The following is a 22,471-nucleotide window of genomic DNA, read 5'->3' as shown; positions in this document are numbered from 1 at the left end:
TACAGGGAAAATTAACATCTGTTTTTGCAGTTGCACTTGAGTGTGTAGCTGAAGAATGTAATCTACTGTGTACCTTTGTTTTAATTCAAGGAAAGGCTATTGCCAAGCAGATTACTTCTCATTGTGGGATGTATCTTGTAGACTTCTGTGGTGTTTTGCAGGATTGAAATTCCTTCTTGTGAACAAATGTTTACATATCCAAGTCTAAAAGGCCTAGAAAAATCTACTTTGAAGAAGAGGGTGGTGGGGGAATATATTTCAACATCTTTCCTAGGTTACACGTGGAATACATTGCTCTTTGGCTTTAGAATCTCTGGCTTTTAAGCTGGCTAAACTTTTGATATCGGTGTACAAAATTCTTTCAACTTGATGTCATGCCAAGACTTTTCCCAGGAGAAAGCTGTCTTTATCTTGTTTGGCCAAAAAAGGTGTTTGGACTTGCTTTAGTTTCTGAAGAAAGGGTGAGGTCTCCTTCAATACAATTTTTTTTCAGCTCAACTTAATATTGTGAAGCTCAAAGCTCCCTGTTGTATCTTGCCTTGTACTTTTTATTTCCTGAGGCAACAGACGTCAAGTGACAGATACTGAAGAGCTTTTAAAAACAATGTCTTCATTTCCTGAATTAGTCAAGTGTTACTTCATCTGTCATGAACTTATGTGCAGCATTCACCTACATTCCTCCACTTTTCATCTTTTTGCTGTTAACCTGGGCTTGCTTATGTTCCTGAAATGATTCTCTAACAATGCTGAAGTGTTATGTTAGGTGGTGACTCCAGCCAAAAAAAGTGTTAAATAGTCTGTTCTGATACAGTTTCTTGTTTTTTTTTAATCTAATCACAAAAACATCTCAACTTCAGTGACTTAGTTCCTCAAGAGTCTCAAATGTTGAATTTCCATTAGTGCAGCAAATGTGTGATTTCTGGTTCTGATACATAACACGGTGTAACAGTAATGCAGAAATACAGTCCTTTTTAAAAAGAAAATTAGCAGTCTTTCTGCGTGATCTTGCAAACACTCTATGTCAGAACTTGTTTTTGTCTGTACTGCTCTGGTGCTACAGATTTACCTGTGGATTCCTGGTTGCTGGAATCCTCTGTGGTTTTACTGTGACTGTCTCTTTTAGGGAAGCTGCTGCTGGGGGTGAGGATTTGGAAGTGCTGTGGAGTACAGGGATATGAGCAATTTGAATCAACTTATTTGGGGTACACTTTGCTGCTTGGTTTGGTTTGTTCCTGGTTTACACTTGTAGCCACATGGACTTCTGGAAGTCCACTTGTTGGAGGATAAAGGAAAACTGGGCAAAGAGGTCTTGTCAGGCTAGTTGGGAGGTAAGGTTTATTAAACAGCTGGGATCTTTCAAGAGCCTGGGAAAATTATATTATTACCCACAATTTTCAAATAATGTGTTCTGAAGTGATTGCCATGCAATTTAGTTAATATTTCTCCCATGGTTTTTAAATGAAAAAGAATGGAGTAAGTTATAACTGGACACAGTCCCCTGGTGAGTTCTGGTGGATGGCTGGACCCCTTCAGCCTGTGCTGAGGTTTTAGTCTTTCAAATGAGTTGTGAACATGACCAGCTATTTAAAAATAGGTAACCAAACTTCTGTCAGGTACCTTAAGTAAGGCATTTTTATTCATGTGCAGGGGAGATAATGTCAGATGGGAATCACAGCTGGTTTGGGTGGCTGACACCTGAAAATCAAGGGCTTTGTTTATCTGCCCAGTGGGGATCACAGCCACCCCGGGGGGCTCCTCTGGGGGTCAGTGGCCCGAGGTGCTGATTCAAAAGGGGATGAGGAGTGCAAGGCTGCTCTGACATGGAATCTTCCAGGCTGCCAGGCCTGTAAAGAAATACTCCAAGTGGTAACATGAGAGAGATTCTTGTGCTGGCATATGGAGGTGTTTTTAACAAAGAAAAATCCCTGAAGGTAACACCAAGATAATTGCTGCTTCAAGATAAGTGCAATATCAGAACAGAGACAGCATCTCTGCAAGGGTTAAGGTCAAAGCAAGTTGGTTTTCCAGCAGGAATTTTCCTTTCTAGTACCTTCACTTCATTACTTCCGAGTCAGTGTAACGTAAGTGCTGGTGGATGCTGGTTCTATTGTGTCTCTTACTGCAACATTAATGAAAAGGCATAATGTGACTGGCTGAAAGAGAGACTTCCTAGGCTTCAGCCAGCTGGAAGTAACTGAATTTCTAAGGAACAGCAATTTGTTTTCAAAGCTAAAGATGAAAAGATGCCTCCTTGGTCATCATGTGAACAATAAATCCAAGTATTTTTCTTAGAATTTTAGGTAGTGGCCTCTTCTCAGTACAAATGTGTCAGCTGCTGTGATGGACTCTTGTGGAGTATAATCTAAAAGCATTTGCATAACTTGGATTATTATTAATTATATTACCAGCATAATTAATGCATTTAATTCTCTGGTTTTTTGAGGTTTTTTCATTCTGCCTGTAATGAGTTTCCAGACAATGTGTTCTGATAGGGAATAATCAATCCTTCCGTTTGTCTTGCTTTTTTAGGATGTAGTGGCAGAAGGAATTGGTGGTCCAGCACTTCTGGGTGATTAGGATGTAGGAGTGTGAGGATAAATGGAAGATGGAATTTTAACCCCTATTCTCAGGTTTGATTGACCTCCCAGATGTTTAATTCCAGGGGTTTCCTGGTTTCTTCCCTAGCAGCATGGAAGGTGATGTCACTGTAACATGGAGGTGTGGGGAGCCCCACCCAGGTGTTTGTGCAGTGGTTGAAGTCCCTGTAAGGGAAGAGTTTTCCCTGGTCCTGGAAGGATTTCAGTTTGCAGGGCAGGTGGTGCTGGGGAAGGACTGGCTGGGTGTCAGCTGAGATCCCAGAAGGGAAGGTCAGCAGGTGAAGGACAGGGGATGTGTGTGAGTCAGTGAGGAGCTGCAGTGGGAATGGGGACTGTGGGCAAGAGCTGGGTTTAAATAATCCCTGTGTGAGGATGACTGGGGTACTGAGGAGGGCTAAGCCCAACTAGCAGAGTTTCTCCCTTGGAAAGGAATATTCTTCAGGGAAACATGGATGCAAAAGATACCATTTGTGGTGAATTTTGTGCTGGTTTTGGTGGCTGAGATCTCCCCCTTTCAGCACCCAGTCAAGCACATCTGATTCCCTGCAAGGGCTCTTGAAGGATCACTTAGATAAGAAAACTGAAAACAAGACTGGGACACTGACTTCCCCTGCCTTTTCCCAGTCAGGAGGAACACTTTGGAGTGCACAACCAGGCTTGGTGGTGTTGGATGTCCAGACAAGAACAGCAGCATGAACTGGCCACTCTGCTTTTTGTGTTGTTCAGAGCTTCATCTCCACAGCTTTGAGAGGAGTCTGGGCACTGGGGTGCAATTCCCCATCCCAAACACTGACAGGCTGTTGGGAATTTTTCCTGAAGATGTAGAGAGGTACCAGAGAAACTTTGACAACTCTTGCAAACAACAGCATCAGCTCTGTGGGACAAACCATTGGATCTGCAGGATCCATGTTCCACTGAACCTCCATGCATCACTCCAGATGCAGAAATGTGACAGGGGAAAATCCAGCTCTGGCAAGGATTGTTTATTAGCTGGCACTTGAGCTGTGAATGAAATGGGGCAAGAGAAAAGTGAGTCAAACCCTCTTTTTTTTTGTGCCTTGTGCCTGGAATAAAGAAGGGATGCTCTCTGTGGCAGCCATAAGCAGCAGAGACTGGCATGAAGAAACCCTTGGTCACAGGAGGATGACCAAGCTGAGGTTTTCCTCAGACCAGTGGTCTCTCTCCTTGCCCAACCCTTGCATTTCCTGGAGTCTTGTTCAGACTTCCAGAATGCACAATACATGGTGCATTCCTTGCTGGTGGAATTTCAACAACAGGTGGAATTGTTTGGTGTCAGTGCTCCAGACAGCTGCTGAGAATTGTTCTGGTCAAGTGTCATCATCCTGTGAGGGACTGTTTCTGTAAGCTCAGTTTCTGCAGCCATCTTCATAAACTATCCATCTTGTAATGGATGGATAATCAGAAAAGCAGCTTTTATTTCAGGTCACCCTGCAGCCAGCCCTGTGAGAGATCAGGGGGGCCCCTTGGAAACACTAAAGGTTTAGAATTCTAGAGCTCTGTGTGAAAACCTGTGTCATAGGGAACGGGTTTTTCTTCATCTTGACTTTTAAAAGTGGCTCTGTGTGTGTCTCAGGGGTATAAATTAAAGAGTAAAATCCTGTGGGTTTGAATAAGAAGCATTTAGATGACAAAATACTTCTGCAGGTTCCTGAGAGAGCAGATGTTTACCTGTGTGCAGGTAGGTATCATTTGACTTCTTAATGCCCACGCCTAAGGCATAATAGAATTAAAACAACTGTGTCATGTTGCTTAAAATTTCCCTTTAATCTATCTATAAAAAAAAAATATGATGCAACAGAGAATTCCCTGGGGATCTAAATAGTGGTTGGAGCTTTAAAAAAAACCCCAACAAACCAAAACAGGATTTTTTTAATGGATCCTAGATTAGAAAAAATAATACACTGGTCCTGTTTGTGTACATTTAACAGTTCTTATCTTTCGTGATCTGTGCTAATATTAGGGCTGGTGTTTAATTCAGATGCTGGACAACTCATGTTATGTAACAGAATCCTTGTGTTCTCCACACCAAAAAAAACCTTTTCTCTAGAAAGTATTTTGGAGGTGGTATGGGCTGTTATTAGTGGAAACTGGGAGAGATAGCTGGAAAAGATGGATTTTCTTTCCCCTTTCTCCCTCCTTTATGCAAGTGCTCATTGAAATAATATTGCTGATGCATAGGTTTTGGAGTAAAAATTGTGATCTGTGTCTGTGGAAGTTTCAGGGAGCCCCCAGTCACGAAATCAGAGGTGGATGTGACAGATGGGTCAGCAGCCAACATGTGGTCATTTAAAGTGAGTTTCCTGCTGGGGCTGGAGGGAGATGCACCATCCAAAACGTGCAGCCTCGTGCTTTGGACACCCGGGCGAGCAGCATTGCTGGGCCCTGTACTGCAGCTGCCCTAGCCATGCTGCAACTCAGTTTTCATGGAATAATCCGAAACAGTCAACTGAAAATTATTTTATTCTGCCACGATTGCTGAGGTGTGGCCCCGCAGGCCCGTGGCTGTGTCCCAGCCCTGCTCGGATCCAACACCTAAAGCCACATCAGCCTTGTGCCAACCCCTCCCTGCGCTTCGTGCCGGTACCTTGGAGCTGCTCCATGACACCTGCGGGGCCGGGCACGGCGGTGCGTGTGAGGGAGCCGGGCCTTGCGCGGCCGGGGGGTGCCCGGGTGGATTTGCGGTGTGTCCTGGGCGGTGTGTGCGGGGACCGGAGCCCGCGGAGCCCGAGACCGGCCAGCCCCTCCCGGCCCCTCACGGGGGCAGCGCCGCGGGACTTTTGTCTGGCCTCAGGTGCGGCTGAGCCAATCGCGGCTCGCCGGCGGTGAGCGACAGCTCCTCCGCCAATCACCAATAACAGGTGCCACCGCCCGCAGCCAATCACGGCAGAGCAGACGTAGTGCTTCACCAATGGGCTCTCAGCGGTGAGGCAAGGCGCCTCAGAATAGACAGGGAGGCGGGGCAAATGGGAGACTGGCAGGGCGCTGTCCAATAAGAGCTCGCGACTGCGTTTGAACCGCCCAATGAGCGGGCCGAGGGTGGGCAAGGCTTGCGGTGTGTATAAAAGTCGCGGCGGTGCGGGCGGCGGCCGCAGTTGTCACCGGTGGCGGCGGGCACTCTGGGCAGGGGCAGCGCTGTCCCCGGGACCGTCACTGCACAGAGCCCTTCCCTCGCTCCGACCCCTCCGCCATGACCACCACGGCCACGTTCTCGGGCATGGACCCCAATGGCAGGAACAGCTCCAGGTCTGGGGGGGCTCCAGGGCCGCCGGGACCCAGAGGGCGGTGGGGCTGAGGGTCCCGGGCAGGGCATGCCCGGAGCGGCTCCGCAGCGGTGTGGGGCGCGGTGCCGGGCGGGGGCTCCGGCCGGGCCGGGGCTGTGGGGATGCCGCTCCTCCCGGCCCCTCCCGGGCTGGCCGGAGGCGGGGGGCGGCCGCGCCCACCCGGGTGGGCTGTGAGGGCACCCCGGGGCCGCGCCGTGCCCGGCGAGGGAGGTGCGGGCGCTGCCGGGACCCGCCCGGGCCGCTCGGTGCGGCGCCGCCGAACAAAGAAGGGAGGCGACTCCCCGCCTCACGGCGCGGGGGCGGGGGGCACCGCGCCCCTCCGCCCGCCCGGCTTCCCTCATCGCCCCGCGGAGCCGCCGCGGGCTGGGTGGGGCCGGGCGGGCTCCATTGTCTGCGCTGGCCGCCCCCGAGCTGCCGCTGCCCGGGGCCGGGGCCGCCCGAGCCCCGGGGCCGCGGCCCCGCTGCCGGGGGCGGCCCGCGGCTGGAAGGGGCGGGGGCGAAGCGGAGCCCGTCTGCGAACAAAGAAAACTTGGCAGGTTGGTCTGGAGGAGATGCGCAGCGCCAGGTCGGGCGCCCGCGGTCTCGGGAGTCACAGCTGGGGAGGATCGTGTGGCTTTCCGCGCTGTCGTGGCTTTTTTCTGTGAGGTTTTGGCCTGACAAAGCGGATGCTTCCTGTTCCCCTTTGGTGCTTTATACAGCGAAGAAAAAAAAAATCTCTACAAAGCTCATTTCCAAACCTTTTGCCAGAGCTCTTCCTGGAGCTGTGGGTGGATTTTCGGTGGACATCACTGGGTATCAGGTGGAATTTTAACAGCATTTCTTCATTGCTTGAAGTGTTAAACATGGCTTTCCTTAAAGCAGGTTACAGCATTTTGAGGCTGTGAGAAGCTTCTAATAAAATCTGTCAGCCTTTACCTGAGGTTGGCAAAAGGGAATATTCATTTTTAACAGTTTTGAGTGATGGATGTCTTTTCTCCCTTCAGTTGCCTGTTCTGTTAATGTCATTAAGTCTGTCAGTGGAAACTGTTGTGCCCTTAAGAGAGTACTGCTTTCACTGCTGTGGTAAAAAGAGGGATCTAAGGTTTGGGAACAAGCCCTGCTTTGAACAGACTGTTCTTCAGATTAGTGACTGCAACAGCTATAACTACGAAAATAAACCTTCTATATGTTTCCTCAGGGGAAAAAAAAGATAAAGGAGTGATTCAAGACCATTCCACCACATCTTGATTCAGGAAGGAGACAAAACAAGTCACAATAAAACGTAATCTCCAGTCTGCTGGGATCCTCCCATTAGCAGCTCAGCATCAGTGGTTCTTAGAAAAAGAATTTTGTTAGGAAAGGTGTTTTTCTGCTTATGTGACAGTAAATATCCATGTCACATACCTTTAGGAATCCCCCTTGCCTTTGGGGTGTTTGAGCTCTGTAGGCTGGAGAAGCGTTTTTGTGTTGCAGCTGGAATGTAACAGGCACAAATCCTCCCAAGATGTGAGTTGTACAATTGGACATGCTCTTTGTGTTGAATTCCCAGGTTTGCAGCATTAACAAGCTGGGCACTGTTTCGTGTTCTAGCTTCATTAAATTATTTGTTAAGACGAAGAAGAAGTGTGCACCATCCTTAGTTTGTGCTGGTGTTCATTTTGGAGTGTTGGAGGGCTTGAAAGCCCCAGGTTCTGTTGGTGTCCTCACATCTCTCTGGGAGTTTGGAAAGTTCTCACACACAGTTTTGTTCTCCTGGCTTTTGTCTGGCTTCTCCAGCTAACAAAAGATCTCCTGCTTATGAAAATAAGATCAGGAGGAGTTTATGTTTCAAGATTTATTTTGCTGCAGCTGTTCATTTTGGTTGGGTTCTGCAGGTTGGAAAGCAGACTGCAATCAAGCTCTTGAAATACTGAGCAGGTTTCTTTTGTGTCTAAGAGCAGATTGTTAGATTTGGGTTACATATCTGGAGCTTTGTACACGTGTCTCTCCTAATAATAGTCATCTCCAAGCTGTTTAATTTCAACTTTTACTCCTAGACCAGCAGCATGCTGCAGACTTGAGGTTTTTTTTCCTGAGGAAACAAATCTAAATAAAGGCTGCAGCACCCAGCCATCAGTGGTGCAACCAGTCCTTTGGTTCAAGCTTCAGTCTTTGCTGTGCAGCCAGTTTGATGATTAAAAACGAACCTTCCCAGGGTACTCTTAAAAAAGCTGGAATTTGACATGCCCACATAGTTATTTTTATTTTTTATTTGGCTCAGAGTGGTGGGAGCAGCCATTGGTGTGATAGTGGATGGAACAAGGGCACGAGTAGAGCACGAGAGCGTTTTATTTTTGTAAGTGCCACTGAAGAGCAGCGGAGATCCAGTGGCAGGATGGAATTCTGGCAGGAGCTTACCTGGGTGGTTGGAGTGCAGCTGGGGGCTGGCTCGGGTGTGAAGCTGCCTCTCTCCACAGAGTGCTGCGTCCTCCCGGTGGCGGCTCCAACTTCTCCCTGGGCTTCGATGAGCCCAAAGAACAGCCCGTGAGGAGGAACAAAATGGCATCCAGCATCTTTGGAACTCCTGAGGAGAACCCACCCTCCTGGGCTAAAGCAGCAGGTGAGGCTGTAGTGCTTTGTTTCCACATCTGCTCATGGGCATTGATTCTTTTTGTGGCTCAGCCTGATGCTGCTGGTGTGGAAACCAGAGGTCCCTTCCTACTTGGTACTTGGGGTTTATAAATGATGCAGACTATAAATTCTCTGCTTGCAGAGAATTGTTTATTTCTCATTAATTTCTTCCAGAAGGGTTTATTTTATGCAAGTGTTAGGCATGTTGCAAGCAGAGAATTGTATTTTGGATGCAGTTTCTCCAAGTTCAGTCACACAAGTGGACCTGAGTCGTACTGTTTGGAGTAGCACTGCTTGGTGTTGATTATTCAGAGGAAGTTTGGCCTCGTGTTCTCACAGCTGGATTTAAGCTTCCCTTTCTGCAGAGCACTGCCACTATGGGTGGCCTTGGGACCCCAAACTCCAGCTGTTTAAATGACACTCTCACTGCAGGGGGTGCTGCTGGAAGACGATAATTAGTGAGGTATTATCTAAAGGACCAGGACTTTTTAGAATAGTAAAGCTCTAATTTCAAAGAAAAACCTCTCCTAAAGTATGCATCCTGTGACTATTTATGATCTGCTTTCACATTAAGTTTATCTTGCAACCTGATTAGACACAATCTCTGGTTGTAGGGGCTAAGCCAGGTGAAACCAGAGACAGCTGTGAATCCTCTGGACCACAAAGAACAAACTCAACTGAGGCAAACTGTGGAGACTTCGTAGATCCCAAGGTCAGTACTTGACTACAAAGAGCCTGATAATGAACAATTCACACTCTGTGTGGGATTGATTTATCACGGATGTTCACACAGTTGGAAGCATTGTAGGGTTTGGATCCTTTCTCTCAAATTTGTTTTTTAATGGAGGTTCCCCTTTCCATCTGATACTCTTCCAGTATGCTGAGAAAGGAATGGCTGGATTTTTCACAAGGACCACTTTGTAGAGCTCTTAACCCATCTCATTGCTGAGACAGTAATGAAGTGGTGTGAAATCTAATTTCAGCTCTGTGTGTGATTGTGGGTTTAAACATCTCACGAACAACAGTTACTGCAGCAGACTCTGTGTGGGTCTGACAACAAACTTGAGTTCACATCCCAGCAAATTCTTACCTCTGTAGTTTTAGTGCTTTTTTTTTGTTTTAATAGATGTGTTATTTTCTATATAAACTCTACTTAGTAGCAATATGGAGCATAATCTATAGCGTTAATGGTGTTAAGTAAAATTTGCTAGATGTGTAATTATATTTAATGGGAAAAACAGGGTTCTTTTGAATCACAGTAAATTCAGTAAAAAAAGAGTAATTTATCTGAACTTAGATCCCTAGGAATGTAGGATAGTCTGTATTTGCATTAACAAAGAAAAAAAGAAATCTCATTTAAAACTCTTCAGCCTTAGGTTTTCTGAAAAGAACTGAGTAGATAATTATTTGTCCTGAATGTTGTAGCAGACACCTTTTATCTAGGTTTTATTTTGGTAATTGGCATCAGGCACCACAACCCATTATTGTTATTAATTGTAGCTTTAAGTCACAAAGCTGTTCTTTGTTACAAAAAATGTATCGTTTCAATTTTGCAAATATAAGCGAGTTTATTTTCTATGGTATATTTTCAGCTTTAAATTTAACTGTTTAGTCTAATTCTTTCTAAATTGTTTCAAACACTGTGGTTCTCAGCTTTGCAAACAGATTATTCCCATGTGGAATACTTTACTTTTATGCAGGTGCAAACAGCCTGAGACTTTAGGTGATACATTTATGTCAGTTTCTGTGCTTTTTTCTAAAATCCCAATTTCTGCAGTTTCACTGTGTAATTAACAATGTTAAATCTGTGAAAGTTGATAAACCTGATGCCACTGAAGAGCCTTGGCTGCTGATGGGAGACTCCCTATCTTTGTGTCAAGCTGCAGCCTGCAGACAGATTCAGCATGTAGAGAATGTTGAACTGTTTATGTAGTGAAGGAAACTTCATCAGGAAAAAAAAAAAAAGCTGATCTGTGTTTCACAAATGAAGTTAAATACCCTGGAAAAAACAAATGCTCTTGGCCTTGGCAACAGATAAATGCAAAGAGTTGCTCAGTAGAAAGCAGAGGATGCTCAACTCTTGCTTGTTGTTGTCAGTGTAATTTTTCTGCCCTTCCTGCTGGGCAGTGGGAATATTCTGGATCCTGTCAGTGCTGCTTGGTGTGGGATGCTCTGTACAATAAAGTGTTCTTACCCACCTCTGTCCTTCACTGTGGGAATAACAAATGTGTCATCAGGATTACTCCAATATCTGTTCCAGCTTCTAGAAGTATGTTAGGCAAATAAAGAACTGGTTAAATGATAAGTCAATCTGTAAGAAATGGTGTTTACAAACCCATGATTTCAAACTGCAGGATTACGAGTGCAGAGCCCCCTGTGCCTCTCTGGGTTCTGTCCCTCAGAACTTGCTGCTCCAAAAGTGCCTCCCTGAGCCTGTGGCTCAGAGTGTGGTGCCACACAGAGCAGTGTCCCAGACACCACAGTCACACCACAGAGGAGTATCCATCCATGGAATAGAAAATGCTTTATGAAACATGAGATGTAACGTGTTCCTCTCTCTTTTCTAGGGAGGAGATGTTGGTGGTGATATTTTTGGTGAGTAACTTCCTTGGACTCCTCTAGTAAAAGCCTGTTGCAGGTGGCTTTGCAGTAGAAGAGGATGGAGGATCTATAAATGGTCATTTATTAGGAGAGGGGCAGCCTGGGGTTGTCCCTGGAACCCATCACATCCACAAAGTGACCAACTGCTTCCCTGGAGGGTGGGCATGGAGGGAAATGGGGAGTGCTGTTGCTCTCAGGGTAAAAAGGAGACCTGTCCTGTTGGTTTGTTTTGCTAGCAGCTGTTGGTGTCAAGATTTGTCTTAAGTACTGGAAGGTGAGGTGGAGACTCCTGCAAAGAGTTCAGTGATTGAAAGGCTACGCTGCTGTTAGGGTTGCTTATAATTATAATTAAATTAAATATGCTTATAATTAAATAGGACATGCATCAACATAATTGATTTTAGTTTAGCAGTTTCCTTCTTTCCCATTGTCTTTTCATGCAGCAAACTCCACATTCACAGGAAGAATCAAACACAGCTACTGCTTCTGCAAGTGTCTGTATTAACCAGCTTTTCCCTTCCTGTTGCTTTTTAAATGCTGATTTTTGCCAAGGAAGTTGATCTGCATACTGCAAATGTCCTGTAAACAGACATTTCCCCTTGAAGTGCTTTTTCTAGCTTTGAGGCTGGAAATGCCTCCTTTGCAAGATGCACTTTAGGAATATCTGACTTCCTGATGACAGGAATTCGTGTGTTGACTGCTGCTTTCCAAGTGCTGCTTTCAACACCTTAGAGTGGTGGGACATCCCTGAGGCCATTAGCACCTCCATGTCCTGAAAAGACACTTGCTGGGAGGGGGGAGAGCTTTTCCAGAACATTTCCACTACCTCTGAGTGGTGTCTGTGCCTAAAATAAGTGTTGCCTCTCTAGCAGGCTGCTTCTAATCCAACTGTCCAGGCTCTAGGATTTCTTTCCCATGTCTGTCTGATCTTAATTAGCACTGTAGGCATCTAGTGTTTATGCCTTGAGTAGGAGGATGTGGTTTGCTAATAGGAAAAAACTGCTCCAAGGGCTCTGCTGCTTTTCCTGGTGCTTGTTTAAACCAGCTTCCCACAGGGCAGAGGAGATGCCACAAACAGCAGGGAGGTGAGAAGGGCTGAGATGCCAGGAAGCAGAAATAGGGCTGCCTGGGATCAGGACAGCTGGCTGAAACTTGGTGTGCAAAGTGGGATTCCTGACTTTTTAAAAAAGTTCACCTTTTCAAAGGTGTTATATTTGTATTTTGGTTTGTTTCTGACAAGTGACAGTGAAGGAAGTTCTTATCAAGGATCAGGTGAATATATGCTGGGAAGTGGTTAAAAAAACAAGTGTCATGGAAAGTAACTGGGATTGTTTCTTGTTGTGGCCATGACTGAAAATTAAATTTTTGAAGGTGGCCAAGATGAAATAAAAATGGCAAGCAGAGGTTTGAGTGTTAAACTTTCACTGATGGTACTTAGGAAGGAGTAGAAATTAATGCCTCCTGGAAATGGTGTCTGTGGCAAATACCTGAACATCCTGATGGATTGTTAAATGAATTCCTACCATCATTGATTGCTTTGGGTGTTTAGTAGAGTGGAGCCCAGTCCCTCTGATCTGGCTGTCCCTCCCCTGGATTTTCCTGCTATGGGATGGCAGATTTAGACTACTGAACATCCCACTGGCATACCTGGGACTTTGTACTGGCCCTGTAGGGCTGACTCTGGGGTTAGGAAAGAGTGAACCCCTCCAAGCAAAAGCTGTCTGCTGACAGGTTCACAGCACAACCAGATTCTTAACAGGTTTCTGTCATGAAAAAATGTTTAGTCTTTTGAATGTGGAAATTATTTTCTGTATGTAACCCCAAGTATGTGTCAAGTGGGATGTGTATGTTTATTAATCAAGCCTATCTAGGGTAAAAAACCCACTTAATTTGCAGAAGGGCTCTTGTTTCTTCTTTGGGAGCTGTAGTTCCTTGTGGGCATCAGAGTTCCCAGTGACTTGCAGTGCACTCAGCAGGGAGCTGTTTCAGGAATTAGAATTTCTGAGAAGGGAGGAGCTTTATTATTTTATCTGATCCTGTTGGTTTTACCACTGTGCTCATCAGGTTGGCAGACTTACCTTGATTATGTGGGAAGTGCTAATGCATATCAGCTACACAAGGAGCTGCAGAAACTTCCCCCAAAGCCTCCTGTGCTGGTAATTCTTGGGGGTTTTTTGTGATTCAGGGGCAGTGTGAGCAGCTGAGGGGAATCAGGCAGTGCCCATGGGCTGTGAGCAGTGCTGACTGTACATGACCCACAGGAAGGTGGAGCCTGGATCCTGCCAGGGCTGGGACTGTCCCCAGGCAGGGACATTCAGCCCTTGCTCAGTCAGCAGACTGGGACACACCAGCTGCAGGAGCTTAAAATGTGGTGTTAACCCAGCCCAGCTGAAACAAACAGTTAATGAGCACAGCAGAGGATCTCTAGTGGAGATTATTCCTGATTGGATGTGCTCAGGTGCTGGAATTCTTTGAGATTATTATAAGCATGGATATAGGGGGATTCAGTGGGCACAAGTTGGGTTTTGGTGTTTCTGATGACATTTTGCATTGAAAAATATAAACTGAGTTGACACAGGATGTGAGGAAAGCTGCTCTGGGGGTAGGAAGAACAGGAGGCAAAGGGTAGGACTTAGTAATTGCCTTTCAGGTTGGAAAAATGAGCTATGGGAGATGATAGGAGGTGGTTTTATTCAGTGCCTTTGTCTGTGACCTGGAAAAGGTAATGAACAGTGAAGTCTCCAGTTTTGTTGGTGATATTACCTCTTTCAAGTAGTCAAATTGTGCTGATGGTGGGAAAATCTCACTGCCAGAAGGACTCAGCTAAATGAGGCAGGCAGGTGTAAAGGCAGGATAATCCCTGTGTAAGCAAGTGTAAAGTAATGAATTGGGGGGGTAACCCCCAAAAACTAAACCATGGCAGCCTTGTATTCAGCTCTGTGCTGGGGATCTCCCAAGATCTGCCTTGAGTCCTTCCCCTTGAAATTCTTTGAGGTGTTTGGAGGTGCCAGAAAAATACTGAATGTCATCAGGGAGAGGATGGAAAATCAGATACTGTTAACTGTAAACAATGGTAATACCCCTGTCTTAAATTGTGTGCAGTCTTTGACACATGAAGAGCAGGGGGTTGTAGTGGAGGTCACAGGGAAGGGGAAGATGAAGGAGTGCAGTGGCTGCTCTGTAAGGGGAGATTGGAATAGTTGTGCCTGTTTGAAGAGAAGGCTGAGGGAGGAAAATTGATCAAGATCTGCTAAACCATGAAGCTTAAGCTGAATGTGCAGCAGTCCCTTGAATTCTCCCAACCCAGAATGAGAGGAAACAAAGGGGTCTGTGGAAAACAGGTGAGGTTCATCTTTACACCAATGTCAGGGGCTGCTTGGTGCTGATTGGGGCCTTTGGCTCAGAACTGATCATGCTAATCTGTAAAAATGTCAGATGCTGGTGTACTTAATTGTCAACAATGCAAATACATTAATTGTTTGCTCCAGTATCTAAAGTGCTTCCTGTGAAGAATTCCTTCTGTGCCCTGTCTTCACTTGTGGTTTGCTCAGAAGGATTTAAGATAAACTCTCATGTGCTCTCCAGGGAGTGTACAATCAGAGGCTCCCCATGCATGGCTGTTCCCTGGTGTGTCCTGTGTGAAGCCTCAGAAGTGTGTCAGATCCTTTTCCCTCCAGTTAGGAAATTGGGGATGCACTTTGAGCTCTTGCTGGTGCTGCTGTGGCTCCCAGCACCTGCTCAGACCTGAGTGACAACACCACAGTCACAACACTGACTGATTATATGTAGAAGCCTTAAGCTGCTTGTCATTAAAAAAATGAATTGCTGGTGTCCCCTAATTGCAGCTGGCTGAATGTGGCTCTTGCTGAAGGCCTGAGACTGAGCTGTAAGGCCTCAGATTTGATCTGAGAAACACTTCTGAGGGCTGAGTCTGCCCTGCCAGTGGGTGACAGCACTGGAGAGTGTCTGTAGCCCTGGACAAATCTGACAGGAGCTGAGCTAGCCAAACATCTGGCTCTCATCGTCCACATCAAACACTTTAAAAGCTTCTTTTCTTCTAGAAAACACTGAGGCTGATGTAGAAGCTGCCCCAGGTCAGAGTGAAGAAAAGTCCCTGCCTGCTGCACCTGTTCCTAGCCCAGTAGCACCAGCACCTGCACCCTCCAGGAGAAATCCACCCGGTGGCAAGTCCAGCCTAGTGCTCGGTTAAACCTTTCCCTTCCTGACTGTTTTGAACTCGTGTCTGTTTTCTTTCCCCCATGCTTGTGAACTGCACAACTTGAGCCTGACTGTACATCTCAAATTTCTTTCATTAAAAAGAAGCACTTTATGTACTCCATCTTTTTTTGAAATTAAGGGTTTTTTTCCACTTCTGTCCTTTGTTTCCCCCAGATCTACTGGAAGTGACATGAGTGTTTTCTAGTGATAGACTTGAGGGAAAGCTTTATGAAGTATTGTAATGTAATTCAAAGGAGAGTAGCTTGGTTCTAAGTGTGCTTAGAGGGTTTTTGTACTGAGGTTTTTTTTTTTTTTTAGAACCCCTTAGCTTTACAAGGGTCTAGAATCCTGGTTAACCAGGCCAGCAAACAATCAGCAAGAGCAGTCCCTTCCTCCACATGTGGGATTTAGGTATCTAAAAGGCTTCATTGACTGCACGTGGTAAATGCCTTGAGCCCTGCTGTGCCATATAAATCATTAAGTGGTTAATGTACACCATGCTGCCTTTAAAAACAAAACAAACCTTGATACTGGACTACTATGACACAGGGTCTGTGCCAAATAGAGGGCTGATGACCAGAGCCACCTGGCCTAGTGCTGGGAAGGGGCTGATTCAGACTTTATTCAGTAAAGGTGGAGTGGATCATATAAATAAGAATTACAGGGCATTTTTTTTTACAACTGACTCAATGCTGTGCATGATCATGCTGGTGCTTGACCATGAGGTGAAAATCTCATCCTTTAAAAGTGTGTGTTGTAATTTCACAAAGCTGGATTGTTGCTTAAAAGTAAATAATATAGAAATTTTGAAGCAGTGTTTCCTGTGTGGGTTTTATTTCACGGGCTTGGTCTTGCTTTGTTCTCAGTTGTCCTTGTCTCATCCAACCTTCCCTGCTCTAAGGTGTAAGAGGAGAGTTCTTACACCTGGCTTGAGGTCACCACCATGTGCTGGCTTCCCCTGGAGAATCTGATTTCTCTCTTAATTTTTGGCTTCTAGGTCAGAGATCTGTGGAATATGGCTTGATATATGATATGGTTTATCCAAAACACTGTTTTTTCTCAAGAAAACTGAGAAAAGTTTATTTTTTTAATTAACAAGAAAAAAAACAGAGGACCCTAAAAACGGCGAGGGTGGAATTGAAATCAAGCCATGAAGGGCCCTGCTACCCAGTAAGCCACAGCAGAGCATCTCTATGGAGCTGCTGGTGCTTTTTTCACCCTTTTCCTGAAGCACCCTGGCTTTCCCAATCATTGCTGCAGAAGCCCTGCCCTGGGGTGCTGAACCTACCCAACTGGATTTGTTCTCTGCCCTCCTCCCGGGAGGGTTCCCTGGAGCCGATGTGCACAGACAGCATGGGCAATAACCCATCAATTAATATTTCCTTTGCAAGCCTCATGCCCAGGGGAGCTCCTCCATGCTCCTCGATGGCTGCTGAGGCTCCGCTGCGCTTCTTTCCCCTCGGGCAGCCGCGTCCCGGTCACTGCGGGGTCCCAGGGTGGCTTTGTGGGCTTGTGCTCTGTTCCTAGGGTTTGTGCTCTGTTCCTGGAGCCCAGCCTGGTCCCACGCGGGGCTGCCCTTGGGCCGCTCTGCTCCGCCCCACATGAATATTAATGTGGGTAATATGCATATGCATGAGCGCTCTGGCCCTGCCGGAGCCGGGCTGTGCTGCCAGCCGGGCTCGGAGCTCTGTGCTCGGCATGGGCAGCGCGGCCGCGCCGCTGCGGGTGCTGCTGGACATGGACGGGGTCCTGGCCGACTTCGAGGGCGCGGTGCTGCGGGAATTCCGCGCCCGCTTCCCGGCGGAGCCGCGCGTGGAGCTGGCGGAGCGCCGGGGCTTCTCGGTGCGGGAGCAGTACCGCAGCCTGCGGGAGGAGCTGGCGGTGAGTGCGCCCGCGGGGCCGGCACAGCCTCCCCACCCCGCTGCAAACCTCCCTGCTGTGCAAAGCTCAGCGTGAGACCGGGATTTTTGTTTTAAAAAACCCTTAAATTACCTGCCTTTTTTTTTTTTTTTTTTTTTTTTTTTTTTTTGGTCCATGTATACCTAGGTGGGATTCATTTAAGGAATATTCAAAAAATAAGTCATGTTTGTTTATGTAAGATAATAACCGAATTCATGCCTGCTCTCACTATATTTGCAGGTTCCTAGTTCCAGGAACTTGTGACCACCCGTAGTCATCGATCAGAACGCGGGCAGTTTGGAGCCTGTGGAAATGCTGACTGGATTCATGCTCCTGTACTTCTCTATAGGGCAGGAGGGAAATGAAGTTGTCATTTCTTAGCTGTTAAAAACCCCAGGCTCGGTACATGATCTTAAAATGAGCAATAAGCTTCTAGGGAAAGTGTTCAGCACAGCTTGGATCAGCATCTGTTCCATTTCCTTACAGAGTCCCTGACTGCCCTGTGGTGACCAGAAGGAAGGGTGAAGTCTGGATTTACTGTATTTCTAATTTTGTCTTGCAGACCTCTCTGTTACTCATTCAGCCATTAGCAAACATTAAAAATGGCAGCAGTTTGCATGGATGGAGGGTGTTCTAACAGCTTTCTCCTGCTGTTCCTGATCTCTTACCTGCCATGCACTCGGCTTGTCAGGGCATGCAGAGGGAATATGGATACAGGAATTCATTCTGTACAAACTCAGACAGAACATACATAGTTCTTGTCCTGCTGTGGAGCTGTGTGAGCACATGCAGAATGCTCAGGGAGCTTTCAGTAAGTTATTGTTCTGCTGCAAAACAAGAACAACATGAGTAGGTAAGGAAGAAGATGGTTCAGTGAATGGTTTGATGGCAGAATTCCCCCACACACATCTGTCTATAAAGGGCTGGCTATCCTGGAAGAAGTCACTGATTATCAGTACACAAATTAAGGCTGCATGAAACACAAAATTAGAAATACTGTGAATCCAGACTCACCCTTCCTTCTGGTCACCATAGGACAGTTGAGTTCCTTACAGGACTCTGTAAGGAAACTGCTGACCCAGGCTGTGCTCTCTTTTCCTGAGAAGTTAATTGCTCATTTTAAGATCCTGTACTGGGCCTGGGAGTTTTTTACTGCTAAGAAATGACAATTCACATTCATTTCACTCCTGTTCCATAGTGAGGTAAAACCTCCTGCCTCAGACTAAGGGGCAGGAGTGCTGGATCCAGTCAGCATTTCCACTGCTGGAGTTCAGATCAATGATTATTGATGGCCAAAAGTTCCTGAAAGCAGAAACCTGTAAATATAGTCAGTAGACATAAATTTGGCTATACATTGCCTAAACAAAAATGATTTTTTTGTTTAAATGAGTATTCCTTAAGTCCCATGAACAACAACAACAACAAAAAAAAAAAGGTAATTGCAGGTAATTCAAGGGATCATTACTTTTTATTTTTTTTCTTTTTTGGAAGATCTACAATCTGATCTATGAGAAAATTGCCCTTTGTTCTATTTCTGGAATCCTCATTCCCTAATTTGGTTCATGCTCATCCTGTTCCCCCCCAGACTTTGGGTGTGGCAATGAAATAACCAGATAACTGGTTTGGATCCCAGCACACCAGCCGTGGCAGAAAGCTCTTCTCTTGCTGTTCTAGCATGACTTCCTAAGGAAATAAGCTTTATGGAGCTGTGCTGTGTGTCTGTCTCCTTCAGAAATCTCTGGAGCTTTGGGCTGCTTTAGGTATCTTTGGCAGAACAATGAAGTTATAGTTCTAAAGATATGAGGCTCCATTGGGTTTTACATAAATTCCATCCATTAATTTAAAAACAGAGCCCTTGTTTGTTCTGCTGTGGCTCTATAGAGTGTCTGTGGGACAGGAGAATCCCTGTGGAAAGTCTCTCCTTGGCTCCAGCTGCAGGGAAAGCTTTGGCAGAAGCCAACAGCCACACAGGGCACTTTGTGTGTCCATGCAGAGATCAGCTGGACATCAGGGGGATCAGCTGGACACCAGGGATCAGCTGGACACCAGGGGCTCAGCTGGACACTAAGGGTCAGCTGGACACCAGGGGGGTTAGCTGGACACCGGGGGATCAGCTGGACACCAGGGGGGTCAGCTGGACAGCAGGGGGGTCAGCTGGACACCAGGGATCAGCTGGACACTAAGGGTCAGCTGGACACCAGGGATCAGCTGGACACCAGGGATCAGCTGGACAGCAGGGGGGTCAGCTGGACAGCAGTGGGGTCAGCTGGACAGCAGTGGGGTCAGCTGGACACCAGGGGAGTCAGCTGGACAGCAGTGGGGTCAGCTGGACACCAGGGATCAGCTGGACACCAGGGGGTCAGCTGGACAGCAGGGGGGTCAACTGGACACCAGGGATCAGCTGGACACCAGGGATCAGCTGGACACCAGGGGGTCAGCTGGACTCCAGGGATCAGCTGGACACCAGGGGGATCAGCTGGACACCAGGGATCAGCTGGACACCAGGGGGTCAGCTGGACACCAGGGGGTCAGCTGGACTCCAGGGATCAGCTGGACACCAGGCTCTTTGTGGCAGGTGTCAGCTGTGTCTGTCCATGAACTGGAGGGTGTGAGATATTCTGGTGGTAGGGCCTGGGAAGTGCTGTGGTGATGATTTATGCATCACCTCTTCCTGAGTGGTGTTCATGCTTAGTTGGTGCTGAACAGTTGCCCCTTGAAACTTGAGCCATTGCTTTGGTTTTGTTTCTGTTTTGATTGCAAGTTGATCATTAATTTCACACTGTAAATCCATTTTATTTGGAAGGGCTTCTAATCTATTTTATTTTGTTGAAGATTTTTTCACTGCACTTGCCTAGCTGCCCTCCTGTGTGTGTGGCCATTTTTTTGGTGGGGATTTATCTCTGTGTTTCCTGGCCCCAGACAGTTTCAAGAAAAGGATTCAACATCCCCACCAGTGGTAAAATTTTTTTTAATTATTTTGAAGTCCTGCAAATGGGAAAGCATAGGGACAGATGCAGTCCCTCCATTTCTGTATCCAAATTGTTATCTCACTAACGGAAGTTAAAAGGAAACGTTCAGCATTGGTGGCATCAACATGAGGAAAGAAAACGGTTTTACTTTCTTTTTCTAGTCAGTTTTTTATGAGAGGAAATGGCTTCTGGTTCCAAGAGTCATCAAATCAAATTTCTTTCTCCAACAAAGTCAGACTTTTTTGTGATGTGGTGGAAACTTGCCAGTTTCTGGTGTCTTGCTGAAGGATGAAAGAGCTTTCAGACACGAGCCCTAAGTCTGTAATTCAATCTCCTTGGGAAGAGCTCCAGGGAATTGTTGCTGGGATCAGGGAGGCTTTGCATGGAAACAGAGATCCGGGCAGATCTGATTGCCATGTCTGAACCTAGACAGGCTGCTTAACCTCTTCTGATCTGTGTGTGAAATCAGGCAGTGCTTCCAGCTGCTCATCATCCTCTTTCTCCTGCAGGCCAAGGTAGCCAGTGTCTATGAGTCCCCTGGCTTCTTCCTAGGCTTGGATCCAATTCCAGGAGCCCTGGAAGCTGCGCAGGAGATGCTCCACATGCAGGAGTAAGGGCACTTTGCACCCTGCAGCCCTTTTCCAGGATCTAACACACTTTCCCCTGACTGCTAACAAAGGCTGTTTCTTTCCAGTACCGAAGTCTTCATTTGCACGAGCCCTCTCCGGAAATACGAGCACTGCGTCGTGGAGAAGGTGGGAGAGAATAGGTTTTATTGGGTTTAATGCTGCTTTTGCAAGGCCTTGCTGTTTCATGCTACCCAAGCTGGAGCAACTCCTTTCTAGAGACAGTAGCTGCTCCAGCTGCCAGGCTTCCCCCAGTCTCTCTCTGAGGGATAGGTTCTCACACACAGAGCAGTAACTCAGGACAGGGAATCTCCAAGTTGCCAGAATTGCTGTGGAGCATGTGAGCCCTGGGCTCTTGGAGCCGGGCTGGGAGCAGCTGTGTCAGCAGGTGACAACAAAGGAACTGTTGTAGTGTGACCCACAGGGATGGGATATCCCCAGGGGATTCTACTCCTGAGAACCACCAAACAACAAAACCGACTTCAGTCTAAATCTGGAGCCTGAGATGTCCCAGAAGAGGTCAGTGCTGTGCTGAGGAGGTTGTAGTGTTGGAATAAGTCCTTTGTGCCTGTGATACAAGAATGGAAGGGGGAACTTTGGTCACTGGAATGACTTGGATGGGTTCAGCCCACATGCTCTGGGCAAGCAGCCAGTGCTGCTCACAAACCCAACGGTTGGGCACAGCCAGGGCAGTGCTGAGTGGAGGCTGTGACACAAACAGGTTTAATCAGCATCCTGGGCCGCAGCCAGCCTCCATGTGGGGATTCCTAGACACAGATAAGGTTTACAGGGGGAAGAAATTGCTCTGTTAGGGCTGGTCTGACAGGAGTGATGTGCAAACTGAGAGCACAGAGGGATTTTCTTCTGTTGTCTCTGCAGTACAAGTGGGTAGAGAAACACTTGGGACCCGAGTTTGTGGAGCGGATTATTCTGACCCGAGACAAGACCCTGGTGGCTGCTGACCTGCTGTTTGATGACAAGGACACCATCCAAGGTTTGAACAGCACTTCCATGTTCAGCTGCCGGCTGGGGAGCCACCCCCCAGCTGATCCCAGCTTCCCCCCCTTTCCTGCAGGCGCGGAGCCGAAGCCGAGCTGGGAGCACATCCTGTTCACCTGCTGCCACAACCGGCACGTCCAGCTGCCGGCCCCGCGCCGGCGCCTGCGCTCCTGGGCCGACGACTGGCAGGCCATCCTGGAAAGCAAGCGCAGGCACTAGGCCAGGAAGGGGATGCTGCGCCCTTCCCACCGCCAGGAAACAACCAGCCCACCCCCTGCCACTGCAGGGGTCACAGAAGGAAGGAGCTGCTCCTGTCAGACACAGTGCTCCGGGTTTCGGAAGGTTGCTCTGCACTGTTAATCTCTGTAGCGTTTTGGATGTTTGCTGTTGGAGAAGAGAAACTATAAACTACAAGCAGCTGTGGTTGGATTTTTGTGTGTGGTTAACGTCACTCCTGTTTGGTTTGTGCTGTGTGGGGGCAGAGGGGAGAGAAAAAGAGGAAGAAGGCTCTCAAACGTGAGCAGATCCAGTGTGGGTGTCTGTCAGGAAACACTGGGCTCAACAGTAAAACCTTTTAAATTTTATGTATTTACCACCCTGATTATTGGGTTTTCTCTTGCCTCACGGCTGATAATGGAAAGAGACTAGGCTGACTTTGATTTCTTGGCCCA

General features: G+C 47.1%; 2 protein-coding genes across 4 annotated transcripts; both read left to right on the top strand.

The window, feature by feature from the left end:
* The first annotated feature begins 4,862 nt into the window (after nucleotides 1–4,862).
* JPT1 (Jupiter microtubule associated homolog 1) lies at nucleotides 4,863–16,118 on the top strand. 3 transcript variants are annotated; one of them, XM_064395792.1, is made up of 5 exons: nucleotides 4,863–4,909; nucleotides 8,335–8,477; nucleotides 9,103–9,200; nucleotides 11,056–11,083; nucleotides 15,151–16,118. In XM_064395792.1, exons 1-5 carry the CDS (start codon nucleotides 4,878–4,880, stop codon nucleotides 15,297–15,299), a joined length of 450 nt encoding a protein of 149 aa, XP_064251862.1. In that variant the 5' UTR covers nucleotides 4,863–4,877; the 3' UTR covers nucleotides 15,300–16,118. The 3 variants fall into 3 exon arrangements, with proteins under 3 accessions (XP_064251862.1, XP_064251861.1, XP_064251863.1); XM_064395791.1 differs by lacking the exon at nucleotides 4,863–4,909 and adding an exon at nucleotides 5,700–5,861; XM_064395793.1 differs by lacking the exon at nucleotides 4,863–4,909 and adding an exon at nucleotides 6,301–6,435.
* Nucleotides 16,119–16,267: 149 nt separating this feature from the next.
* NT5C (5', 3'-nucleotidase, cytosolic) lies at nucleotides 16,268–22,422 on the top strand. Its single transcript, XM_064395788.1, has 5 exons — nucleotides 16,268–17,188; nucleotides 20,685–20,785; nucleotides 20,870–20,930; nucleotides 21,681–21,795; nucleotides 21,877–22,422. The coding sequence occupies exons 1-5, from the start codon at nucleotides 16,919–16,921 to the stop codon at nucleotides 22,017–22,019; spliced, it is 690 nt and encodes a 229-aa protein (XP_064251858.1). The 5' UTR covers nucleotides 16,268–16,918; the 3' UTR covers nucleotides 22,020–22,422.
* The last annotated feature ends 49 nt before the right edge of the window (nucleotides 22,423–22,471 follow it).

Source organism: Passer domesticus, chromosome 20 (genome assembly GCF_036417665.1).
Source record: "Passer domesticus isolate bPasDom1 chromosome 20, bPasDom1.hap1, whole genome shotgun sequence".
Classification (NCBI taxonomy): Eukaryota; Metazoa; Chordata; class Aves; order Passeriformes; family Passeridae; genus Passer; species Passer domesticus.
Note: the sequence above shows the minus strand (reverse complement) of the source record. Positions and strands in the feature narration are given on the sequence as shown.